Source organism: Poecilia mexicana, unplaced genomic scaffold (assembly GCF_051168715.1).
Source record: "Poecilia mexicana isolate PSO_F unplaced genomic scaffold, ASM5116871v1 scaffold_2, whole genome shotgun sequence".
NCBI lineage: Eukaryota > Metazoa > Chordata > Actinopteri > Cyprinodontiformes > Poeciliidae > Poecilia > Poecilia mexicana.
The window spans coordinates 48,438,505-48,451,923 of NW_028263371.1; the positions used below are offsets into that span (position 1 = coordinate 48,438,505).

General features: G+C 39.3%; 1 protein-coding gene across 1 annotated transcript; it reads right to left on the reverse strand.

Annotated features, from left to right (window-relative positions):
- Positions 1-1,978: 1,978 nt before the first annotated feature.
- On the reverse strand, positions 1,979-3,998 carry cxcr4b (chemokine (C-X-C motif), receptor 4b). The gene is made up of 2 exons (XM_015008774.2): positions 3,845-3,998; positions 1,979-3,617 (listed from the first exon to the last, which is right to left on the reverse strand). Exons 1-2 carry the CDS (start codon positions 3,851-3,853, stop codon positions 2,493-2,495), a joined length of 1,134 nt encoding a protein of 377 aa, XP_014864260.2. The 5' UTR covers positions 3,854-3,998; the 3' UTR covers positions 1,979-2,492.
- Between the last annotated feature and the right edge of the window lie 9,421 nt (positions 3,999-13,419).

A 13,419-nucleotide genomic window follows, 5' to 3' on the forward strand; every position in this document is an offset into this window, starting at 1 on the left:
CTTCAGTGTGTTTTATTTGGATTTTATGTGACAGACCAACACTAGGTTGGACATATTTGATAATGCTTTTATTAATCAAACTTTTAAAAGCAAAGAGTACATCGTAAGTCCTTTTTATTCTGATGTCCCTAAATTAAATACAGTGCAAAATGTGTCAGAAAAACTCTGCAATAAAAGTCTAAAATGTGTTGTGTGCATTTGTATTCAGCTCCCCTGAGTTAATCATTCATTTTTTCCATTCTTCTTTGGAAAAGCTCAAGCTCAGCCAGATTAGGTGGGACAGGATCCATCAATATCTTGTCTTGCACATCTTCTCAATTGATCTTTAGGGTTTGTGCTTTGACTGGGCCATTCTAAGACATGAACATCTTTTCATCTACACCATTTTATTAGAGATCTGGATATATTTTGGGGGGTTGTTTTGCTGTTGGAAAGTGAACCTCTGACTCTGTTTAAAGTCTTTTGCAGCATATATCACGTTCTCCTTCTGTCTTCTTATTAACCCCTTGCAACTCCCTCTCCATGCTGAGGACAAACACATGATGCATGATGCTGCCATGAGGTTGTACTTTGGTCTCATGTGAAAAGAGAACCTTCATTTGTGTTCTTTTTGGGTCCACTACATGTATTGTGTCAAGCTGAGAACAGAACTCTTGTCTCTTTTTTTCTTGTCACTAGTATAAACCCAGGATGTTACCACCACCACCACTACTGTGTTTTATGGTCTGTAGTGCTTTGAAAGTGGCCAAGAAAGTTCAACATAGGACTCATGCTGAGGACAAACTGCAAAACTTACAGCAGTACTTAAAGCAGAAGGTGGTTGACTAAGACGAGATGACTAAAAATACATCCCAAACCTTTCAGATTTTTAATTGTAGACAAAGTTTGTCGTAACAGAACAAAATATTAAATAATTTAAGGGACATGAATACTTTTGTGAGATTTATTCCACCCACAGCAGTTGCTGTATTAATTTAAACTGTAAAAGCTGTGCTTTTTTTTCCAGGCTGGGAATTAAACTTTCTCTTGTCTATAAAGCATAAATGCAACTGAAGAGATACAAGTGAGGCAGATCTCCCTGCACAGGATGAGGTTTTATGCTAAATGAGGCTCATGTGGCTACATTCCCAACTTTGAAAATTTCCTCTTGTTTTAAACTGCTTCACTGCATCAAAACAGGCATTAACCCATTGACTTAATGAAAGCACTTCACACTTTTTTCCTCTCCACGTAAAGATATGGAAATGTATCTCCGTGGGAGTTTAGAGAGAATGCCAGGGCTGTGATATTATACAGAGGGCATTCGATGGCTTCATTCTCCTTGACATCAATTGTTGTCCGCTTCCTTTGGTCTCCCAACTTGAACATCAGTCTTTGTCACCAGTTCAGCGCTGATTACATTTATAACATATATCTTAGTTAAAAGAGATTAATGTGGATAAATGTTCAAAAAGAAGCCATTTTAAGGTCAAATGTTGGGGTTTTCTTGTTGCAGCAAATTCATGCAAATGATATATCACAAAACCCCTCATGAGAGACAATGCCTGGCTATTTGCATCTACTGAATACATTTATTTCAGTTTTTGTGATCCATTTAATGGTTAAGCTGACCCAATGACCCTTTCAATGAGGTGAATGGGGATATTGCTTGTTTACAAGCCAAATGTAAAGGAGGCAGTATATCTTGCAAACTGGGAAAGAAAGAAAATAAAACTTAACATGCTAATTGCTTTGTTTAAGAGCCATATGGATGCTAATTCCAAGAGATTTCTTTTGCTTTGTGTCACTGTCTGGTTAAGATGTAAAGTGCACAGATGTTCCTGCAATTACAGGGTTTGTCTGTGCAGTCCTTCTGCATTTCAGGCCAGTTCAGGTGGTGGCATTTGTTAGGAGACTTTCTACCCCCCACACCACTACTCGCCCACAAACTCCCCAAAGGGGAGGGTTGGTAAAACCCCCTCATCACACAACAGTCACGGAAAGTACAAGACACTTTTATTTTTACAGTAAAAAACAAGTACAAAAAGAAACTTTCTTAAATCAAGCATAAGCCCAGTGTAAACGACAGCAATAAATTATAGCTTTCACTTATTCACGCAACTTAAGTGCGACACACACAAATGCTACAAACAGAACTATGTACAAGGTTTACAAAAGCAGCTTCCAGTGGAGGACAACAAATAAGATCCATGGTGGAGCATCACAGTCCGTGAGAATAATACAGATTATGGATCTTGAATGGGAAATCGGTACTGACCAGGACACAATGCTACTTCAGAAGATGAACAATTGGGAAACAAATGTAACAAAACACACACAACTGCAGTTTTCAACTCAAACAAACAACCAAGTATAAAAAAAACAAACAAAAAACTCCTCTTTTTTTTTTACATGTGTACAAAATGTAGTAAGTTCTTTAAAATAAAGCTTCGTTTTTTTTTAAAGTCTCTCCTGAGAGTGTAAAGTCAAGAACTCCCAACATTAACTGCCGGTTAACTTGTCAAAACACTGGAAGACTCGGACTCTGTGGACACAGAAGAAATCTGCCCGCGCTTTTTGGCCATGAGAGTCACTTTCTGGCTTGATTTGCTGCTATTTGTGAGCGTGCTCCTGGCGGTTTTATTGAACTTCACCCCCAGGAAGGCATACAGGATGGGGTTAAGGCAGCAGTGGAAGTAGGCCAATGCTTCGGTGATGGAGATCCATGTCTCCACCGCCTGCTGCAGCTGACAGGAAGAGCGCACGACGTCCAGCATGATAAGGGTGTCCAAAAAGATGCCGGTGCAGTAGGGCAGCCAGCATCCGAAGAAGCAAATGATGAGGATCACTGTGGTCTTCAGAGCTTTCTTCTTCAGGACCTGGCCCTTGGCACCTTGGGAGAGCTTGGAGATGATGATGCAGTAGCAGACGAGGATGACCAGTCCGGGCAGGACGAAGCCCACCAGGATGTGCTGGAAGCGGAAAACCACCGTCCAAATCAGGCTGCTTGACCCCGGGTAGATGCGTTGACAGATAGTTCTGGAATCGGTGCTCTCCATGCTGTCCTCCACGAACAAGTAGTTGGAGGACTTTACATCCTGGACCCGGGCAAACACCAGGTCAGGCACGGTCAGGATGGTAGCCGGCAGCCACACTGCAATGTAGATCACTTTGTTGGCCAGCAGCTTCCTTTTGGCCTGGCTGTTGGTGGCATGGACAATTGCCAAGTACCTGTCCAAGCTGATGAAGGCCAGGATCAGGACGCTGCTGTACAGGTTCAGCGTGTAGATCACGTGCACCGAAACGCAGAGGAAGCCTCCAAAGTACCACGTCTTGGCTGCGTCCACGGCCCAGAAGGGCAGCGTGAGGACGAACAGCAGGTCAGCCACAGAGAGGTGGACCCGGTACTTGTCTGTCATCGTTTTGACCTTCTTCTGGTAGCCCATGACGGCAATGACCAGTCCATTGCCGATAATCCCGAGGATGAATATTATTCCATAAACCGTTGGGAGGAAGACCTTGTTGAAGTTGCTGCTGAGTAACTGGCCACATGGCTCCGGGATGAACAGATCAAGCTCTTGAAACTCCTCGGAGATGTTGTAGGTGTTGTTATCAGGATACTCAAATGCATAGTCGTCCTAAAATGAAAATAAAATGTTTTAATTTTTTTAAAATGAAAATGTTTACAAACCAGGTTTCTAACCACAACATCCATCTTAACTTTAACTGCTCTTAAGAATAAAAGAAAGAAGAAAAAAAAAGCTGTAAATCACGTTTAGAATTAACCCTAATTAATACAAGAATCACCTTGCAGCAAAAAGGGAAACAACCTTTCCAATCAATTAAGGAAAACAACAAGACTCACCTCTGCCATGTTTAGCTTTCTCCGATAATGAAAAGGTTTGGCAACAGGGACCGTGTGTTTTCGCGTTTAGCGAGGTGATTAGATGTGGTGATCTGTAAGCGGACCTACCCCATTAAGTAGGCACAGTCAGCCGGCCCCCCCTCTCCGCCTCCCAGGGGAGGAGGAGGATGTGGAGGCGGGGCTGCACCGCGCACCGGGTCTCCAAAAACAGCTTCACTATAAAACCCCACTCCGCATGTGGTAAAGGCGGAACATGTGAAACTTCTCTGTCTGCGAAAAAAGACGTTAAAGCGTTAAAATAACGGCCCCAGACAGGGGCGTTGCTAGACGAAAAGCAAAAGGGGTTTAAGACCTGAATAAAAGTAAAACTAAAACTAAAAAAAAAAAAAAAAAAAAAAAAAAAAAAAAAAAAAACCTAAAAAATAGAAAAAAAAAGGAAATCAACGAAAAAATTAACAAAAAATAATATTTGAATGTTTACTTATCCTATATTTTATGTTGGGGTTTTTTTTTGCTATTATGTTATGTTATTTGCAATTGTGGGGAAGACTGAGGGGAGACTTATCAGCAGACAGTAACTTACACCCTCCACAAGGAGGACACGCCACAAAATCAAAGAGTTTTCCTCCCAGCAGCTGGGACCAATATGCCTCCCAACAAACCTGATACATGCTTTGTATTCCCACTGTTCCTTGCAGGAATCTCCATAGTTTTGTACAGAACATATTTCTACATGAACATATACATTTAGGATTTCCTGTATGTATATCTGCAAAGTTTTTCACTGTATGTTTATCACAACTATGTATTATTCAATTTTATAGCTGTAAAGGATGATTGATAAAGAGACTAGTTTTTCACAATGTTGTATTCAAGAATACTGAAAATTAAATGGAAGGAAAAAGTAGGTTAAAAAGGTGCGTGAGGTAACTCTTAGAAAGATTTCATTAGTAGCTTTAGTCATTGCTTCACTGAATCCGGGATGCAACTGCATTTCTTTTGTTATGCCACTTTTTAGAAAAAGATACCATTAAAAGCCTCTTACTTGGGAGAAAAATAAACCACACTGTTGTCCAGTGAATTTATTATTTTCTTTATAAATCAAAGTTTGAAAATCTGAAGAGTGAAGAGATTCACAAGTTGCTTGAGGTCCTGTGTGAAGTTTCCAGAGTAGATGTTTACTTGTGGAGCTGTGCCATCTTCTGTTTTTGTGCTCCGTGTTTAATCAAATCCAGGTCAATATCAAGCCACTAAATGTTGGGAAACTTTATACTTCTCTCTGCTGACAAGCATCCTTGCAGATTTTATTTTTCCAGCAGAACTTAGCACCTGCCCACACACTCAAAAGTACCAAAACCTGCTCCTTTTTCCATGGTGTCACTGTAACTGATTGACCAAACTTGTCTCACCTAAGCCACATATAGATTGTTGAAAACAGGAAGAAACAGGAACAAACCCAACACTGCATATTAATTAAAATCCGCAGCTGAAATAAATTTAAGCTTAACACCTTTTAGCAGAGCACTAACAGATCGCTTGGAAAACACTTGAAACATACGTAGTAGTCTGGCTTTGTCACCAGAATCCTCTAACTGCTCTTCAGAATAAAAGAGCAGTTTTATTCTGCTAGTTTTATTCACATATAAAACGTCTCCACTGAAGTTATTATTTAAAATCTTCTTAAGAATCCTCTGTGATCCTTTGCAAAACAACCTTTGATTAGTTGGCCAAAGTTGATATTTTGGCCAACTAATCTAATCAAATTTGGACATAAGTATTTGATAAATTTACTGAGGTACAGAACATACAGCTCTGGAAAAAATGAAGAGCCCAATGCACTGAACCTCATTGAAAACCTCATGATTATTAAACCAAACATTGATTTCTGAACTCTTCCTGAGTTAAAACATTACTATTGTTGTTTCTAAATGAATATAATCTTGTTTTATTTGAGGTCTGAAAGCGCTGCATCTTTTTTGTTATTTTGACCATTTCTCATTTTCTGCAAATAAGTGCTAAATTTGTGCTTGGAATTTCAGAGACATGCTGTCAGTAGTTCATAGAATAAACATAAAAACATGTTTTACTCAAACATGTACCTATAAAAAGTAAAATCAGAGAAACCTGGTCTCTTAATTTTTTCCAGAGCTGTATACTTTATGGGAATCAAACAGATATTCATGATTTAGCCAGATACAGCAAACTGCTGAGTTTTATTTTCAGGACATTTCATTTTTTGTTAATACAGTCAAGCACAAAACACGCATGCGATCACATTACGATGACTAAACGTCAAAACTTGTAAAACTTTTGCATAGTTTTTAGAGAATCCTAAAGTCTTTTTTTTTTTTAAAGTGCTGAAGAGAAACGGTGGAGCCCGTCAGTCAACAAAGCCCCTTTTGGAAAGTTTTATGCAAATCACAGCAATTTAAAGATTACAAATGCTTCTCAGGCCTCATCTCTGCAGGCTCAAGCATGCATTATCTCTGCCTGAAGTGAAGGCTTATGTTACGGTTTTTGGGGTCCTTTCCAAACATACATTCCCTCTCTACAAGCCACTTCATAGCCATGTCTGATGACAGTTTTCATCACAGGAGGATTCCACTTTCTGTCACTTCTCAACTGCTGTTATGTCTGGATGTGAAAAGTGCCACACACCCAGTGACGTGTGAGTTTCTTTCAAAAACGGCTTTGGGGACTCGGTGTGCTGAGCATTCATGCTCTACGGGGTTCAGTTAGAGCAGTGGTGGCACAGCGAGGCCACACGAAACTCCCCGCCCTCCTCTGTCTGACACACAGGGGCTGATGGTTGCTTGAAACCGAATATCCTACTTGAGTCTTTGATATATGAGAGCAATGACAGATCCAGCGACTTGATCTGCACCATTGATTCCTCTGACACATCCCACTTGTCCCAAAGAGAGATTGCAAATATGTACTCGCATCTGCTTTAGGTAGGGGATTAGATATAAGAGACAGATAATGATTGTTTTCATATCAGACAGAGCAGCACTGAAAACATATGTCACAGATAAATGGTTTGTGGGAGGTTTATCTGAGAAAACCGACTCTATTAGAGGTGCAGTGGGTCTTGAAAAATACGCCGTGGATCAGCTGTGAAGCTGGGTTCTTCACTGTTTCAGAGTGTGAAATTCACAGATACAAATGGGGAAGTTCCAGGGAGAAAAGGCTGTTGTTCTTGCTGATTAGTAAAAAATCCAGCTATCAAATGAAATTCTTTCCTTAGAAGAGCTGGACAATACTGACCGTATTTCCTTAAAAAAATAAAGACTCCAGCTCACTGTGATCTATGTCATATTTCTTCATCATATGACTTGAAATCATTTGGCTGATGAAAGTTCCAACACTTTCTGTTTCCCCTCATGCTGTGTCTAAAATCCCCTAAAACTTCAGAGAAGATTTTTCACTTTCGGTTCGAAAGTGATTTGCAGGGTTTGAATCGCACCTCGGTAAATACCAAAGTTTTTCGGTAACACTTTATTTGAAGGGGGGTGAATAAGATTGACGTAACACCTGTCATGAACATGAATAAGCCTTCATGAATATTTATGACTGTTGTCATAAAGCGTCATTCGGTAAATTATGACACTTTTAATACAAAGTTGACATTATTCAAAATGTCTTTGTTATGACAACTTGACATTAACCAAGAAATCATTACTGTTATAAATTTGTTATAAAAGTATTACTGATTGCACTTTAAAAATAAGGTATCTTTATGTTATTAAAGGAAAAGTTTAAACAGTAATGGTTTCTTGGTTAATGTCAAGTTGTCATAACAAAGACATTTTGAATAATGTCAACTTTGTATTAAAAATGTCATAATTTACCGAATGACGCTTTATGACAACAGTCATAAATATTCATGAAGGCTTATTCATGTTCATGACAGGTGTTATGTCATGTTTATGAAAGTGTCATGTCAGTCTTATTCACCCCCCTTCAAATAAAGTGTTACCAGTTTTTCAAGCACCGACATCTAGAAAGGTCATGATTACGTGGAGTGTACTCTCTGCTATTTGACTGAAAAGAGAACAGAGATGGATTACGACAGTCCTGTTGTGTTTACCATTAACTTTGAGTGGAGGCTTTTTGCACGTCCCTCACTCCAACGTTTAGCGCCACCTGCCGGTCTGGGGGAGTAAAACAACAACAAAATCATTTTTGGTCATTCTCTGTGTTTTCTTTTGAGGGGACAACTGGTTTAAGAGAAAGATGCTCCAGTTTAGAGCTTGATCACCAGCCACGTTAATTAGCAAATGCCAGGAGTTTTTCAGTCTGGAATCCAAAACACTCATAAGTTGTACTTCATGTCATTCCCAGTCAGAAAACTCTGTTGTTAGTGCTTATTTTCTCTATGCTAGTTAATTTGTTTAGTTTAATTTTGAGACAATTGATGCCAACACTTCCTGAGTAGTACTAAATTCACCCCAAGTGCTAACAGTGGTTCTTGTGTTGACAGTTTGAGAGCCAATTGAGTTGCTGTAAACAATAACAGACAATTCATAAATGACAGAAAATGAGAAGATCTGTATGTATTTGAAGTGGAAGTAAACAATTTTAACTTTATAGTATAAGAATGTGCAGCAATTTAGACAGATGTATATAATAACATAGTACAGAGATAAAGGACTGAATTCAGTGTGCCGAAGCTTATAAACAGAGCTGGATTAATCCTGAGCATGTCGTCCTTCAGATCTGCCTGCAGCTGCACTCCTGTGGAGAAGAAACTGTCAAAGAAAGGCCTCTGTATGGGTATGATGCTCTTATCAGCTCTATTCAGAGGCAGGCAGTTTCTACATTATCCGTCTGCAAGCAGAACACTGGCATTTCATCAAAAATACATACAGCCGTTCACTATTTACATTGTTCAAATTGCCTTCATCACTGAAAGGTTCATTTTCTGATGCTATTTGAAATGAGAGAAACTCCAACAAAACCTGGATGATCTTTTAAACAGTCAAAACTTTCCAAAAAACTGGGTTTTTGTTTTCTTTATTTCAGCTGTAGGGTGAAAAATGGCTCAGTGACAGATGTTTGTTTCTTTTCTCATATCAGGTGATTTTTAATATTAATTTTTTTTTCTTCACATTTACGTGTAATTTAACACATAAAGAGTGACAATTGTATTTCCACACTGGCATAGTTCTAAAAACTCTTTTGCATTTTTTTTCATCACCTCTTAGCTTCATATGCACACATTATTTGGTTGCATTACAACAAATTTCACACTTCAAGATGTAAAAGGGATTTATTTTGGCTCCAGGGGGTTACCTACAGCCCCCCGCGTCAGCATCAGAAGTCAGATTTCAATCGGCTTGGAATACAAAAGATCTGCAAGCTACTTAGAATACAGATCGGGAAAAGTGTGAATGACCGCAAAGGGCTCTCTCTGGTGAAGAATGGCTATTGAAACGAGGCAGCAGCAGAGTGCCGGTGAGATAAAGAGAAGAATGAGCGGAGCTGCTCAGCCAACAACACTACCTCTCCGGTTCCAACTCATCCCTGCAAGTCTGCACGGGATCATTTTTCATAATGATAGCTCAGCTCAAATATCACTTTATGGCGTTTTTAAAAATCAGAAAACAGGGAATAACATCCAGAGTTTGTCAGTCAGGCTGATTTGGGGCGTTGGCCACAAAAGCACTAAAAGATTTGACTCAAAAAACCTTTAATCTCATGTCTGGACTCTGAAAAGCATGTTTGCATTTTGGCTCAGTGCGTGCAAAGAAGACTTGCATATTCATCATTAACAGTGAGAGACGGTTTTTCAATGTTTGTACTCAGGAACGTCTCTGTTTGTTGTTCTATCAGTATGGTTAACCTCATATTATTATGTTAATATTCACACAGTCTGAGTCATGTACAGAATCTGTTTTGGGCATAACTTATATGCTGTAGCCTCCACAATCCTCTAAAGCTGACGCGTCAACGCTGCTGTTTCCCAATGACTTTAAATGATCTGAATGCATCCCTGCACCTTCATGCATACTTTGTTCATTATTCAATTGGAATGCTTATCTCCTTTATCTATTCATCAGACAATGTTCTGCCGCCTTGCTGTTGTTTTTTCTGTCTGTGTGGTCGTTCTTTCAAGGCAGAAGCACACAAACACAAGCGTGTTTGTGTGCACGTTTGGTGGCTCGAGGCCAATTTGAGAGCCATGCTCACATGCTTGGCGCCTTTGTTTGGGTTTTGTCTTGTTCAAAGACACGACACATCAAGCCTCAGTGAGTTAGATTAAAAAAAGAAAGGACGCAACTTTTATTTTCTTTTCAGGAGACTGTAAACTCACTCGGAGGGTTGCTCTACCTCGGAGTGACGTGTAAGAGCTGTTACTCGCAAAGGCTGTGGTTCGGTTTGCAGAAAAGAGATATTAATTATTATCAAAGTAGGCAGAAAAAAATGCGAAAAATGTAAAAGCATCCGGAATGCCAGTCATCTATTTTTGTGTTCAAAGAAAGTGTTTGGATTTGAACAATGGAGCCACTTTTAAGGACAAAGCTAGCCTCTTATCTTTGGACTTCACCCATTTAAACTTCCTACTTTTCTGTGTTATTGGCCTATTTAAACACTTTGTTTGTGACCCTTCCAGTCAAGTTCAGAGTACTTTGGTGAATTGAGTGTGAAATGCAGGTTTGTGCTTTCTTTCTCTTTAGATCATCCTGTGAGCTCGATGCCGTCTTCTCTCGCCTCACCCTAAATGTTTACCAAAGGATTTAGATCTATTGTCTGACACGGCCATGGAAGAAAGTTTGTTTTAGGTCTGGTGAAGCATTTCTGTGTTGTTCAGGCCAAATTCTTTGCCTAACTCAATATTTTTTTAAGAGAAAAAGCCCCATGGCATGACAGATCCTCTGTACTTAACAGTGTCCATGAGGTGTTTTGCCTTACAGTAATTGCACCCAGAATGTTTTCACTAAACAGCACAATCTTAAACTCATCTGACTAAAACACCAGTTTAAGTCCCAGTGGAGTTCCATTAAAAGCTCGACTCTTTTAAGTCTGTGATGGGACAGAATAGGCTTTTTCCTGATGTCCCTCCCAAACAACCCATTGGCATGTAAACATCCTTTAATGGTGGTAATGGAGACTTGGTGCTCCCCCAAGATGCCACTCTTTACCGCACTTCCTTAACACTGAGGTTTGGAGGTGTTTTTCTTTTACCATCAGTGGTTGTTTGTCACAGTTTCAGTTTTGAATTATTGCTCTAACTATATGGACAAGTTTATGCCAAACTGGGGTGATGGCAAGGAGGTTTTCCCCAACCTCCAAGAGTTCATCAGCATAACTTTTTTAAATTAAATGTTATTGAGAAAACATTAATATGTTTTAAAACTCATTTACTTTTTTTTGTCTTATGAGACTTGCTCGATTTGTTTCTGAAAAAAGGAATAAGTTTATGTGAAGCCCCTTAATGTGCTCATGTCTTTCTCATTTTGATGAATAGCTAAGAGAAAGTAGCTTCTGTCACATAATATGTACAGGAAGTCAAGGATTCATTATGAAAAGTACCTAATAATGTTGATTTTATTCTAAAGAAATTGTTATAGCTGCACATAGATATGATACCAGTGAGTTTGCAAAGTGATTATTTGAACTAAAAATAAATAATTCCTTCTGCATAAAAGCTCTCAAATTAAAGGTTTGTTTTGTTCTATTTTTATTTAATTTTATATCGCCCTGCTGCACTAAGCTGCTCTTTGCCTTTAACAGAATGCTGTGATCACCGCCGTCTGGACAAAACTGTGAAACTGTGGAGTTACCTCGTCAGTGGATTTTACTGATCAAACCTCAAATATCTAATTCAGTTTCAAATATTGGTTTCACAAAACTGTCACGCTCAGGTTGATTTATCATTCCTGCTGGGTGCTAACAAGCTTACACACACTGTTGGTCTGGCATCTTCACTGGGGGACAAATGAAAGGCGGCTTTTTTTTTTTTTTTTTTTTACCACTCTGAACTTTTTCACGCTGATTAACCCGAATCCTTCCGCTGCCTGTCCCGACATGGAGTCCATGCAGACTGAGACACAAGGGCATGAACCAATAAAAAAAACAAAACTGAAAAGGGTGACAATGCCCTCGAGCAGCTAGTGGAGAAATAGATCCCACGTGTGGCATAAATCCAAGACAAGTCACACGGCTGCTTGAGAAAGGCAGCCAGTTGTTGCAGAGGAAGGGTGTTTTCTATGAGCCCATGATAAATGCAATCGGGGTTGCTTTTCCTTTTCACCAACGTCTCCATTGTGGTTTTTATCTTGCGACAATATTTTAACTCTGGCCGAATGGCCTCCTGTGGATCAGGAGTTCATTTGTGGCAGCTGAACAGTAATTACACAAAAACAATGCAAATCGGCCTCTTTGAATGCCTTCATTTACATGACAGTTCAGATGTCAACCTCCTCTTCTACTTTTTTTTTTAATGTAACTGCCACTACCTCAGTGCATCAATGTGCAAATTAAAACGTTGAAGTTATTTTTTGTAAAAGCTTGTTGATTGAATTGTTGCTACTTGGAGAGCAACCTGTTGGGAGACCTTAGTGAGTCTTTCAGTGGCTCTGCAGGTGGAGGTCCTCCATCTGGCCTGTGTACGGTTCAAAGACCAGAGCAGGGGCCCAGCTCAGACCCGATTATCTGAGATAACAGGACAATAGGCCAGATGAGGGCAGATAGGCTTTCCATCCAGAGTCAAATGACCAAAGAGAAGAGGGTAACAATGTGCTGCCATCCGGACTTTCTCTTGACACAAACTGTGAGTTTTTACTTTTAGCTCATATTAATTCAAAATCATAAATAGGATTTCATGTTTTAGAACTGCAGCTGCTTTCCATACCATCAATAGTGATCTATGCAAATTTATTTAGCAACCTTCCAGGTTTATTTTTGTCTTGGTTGTGATATACTTTATTGTTTGGACATTTACAAATTCATGAAGCTGCTAACATTTTTTACACACGTGAAAAATATCTGGCATTTTTTTTGTAATCGACTTAAACATGGAACAGGTTCATGAGGCAACCAGAAGCCTGACAATAATGAAGGAGCTGCAGGAATTTATGTTGAGAACTCGATGTGCTCAACCTGTAACAACAAGAATGTGCTTCGGTTGGATGAAACCAAATTTTTCTCTAAATGGAATTAAATATCTTGACAAGATGGAATAAATTATGAACCGTTTTGAAGGCCAGTCAAACCTTCGAGTGTCTGCTGGAAAGCTGAAGATGTTTATTTGCATTACAGTGAATCCAAGAGAGCATCCTAAATTAAACAAAATAATGACTAAAGTTTCACAGATAAAATGTGGGGTCGCCTGAAAAGTGTAGTAAACAGTACATCTCAATCTGCTGGATTTGGAAAACATCTGTACGGAATAATATAGATTCAACCACGTCAAGGTGAGGGACGCCAACAGAAGATCGGCGTCTGTTTTGCCTTCATTATAAGTAAAAAAAAAAAAAGATCAAAAGAACCTGGATTTTTAACAAAGGAGTGAAAACTTAGGGGAGAAACTCGGTTTGACTCACCCATAAATGTGTGGCAAGTAATAAAAA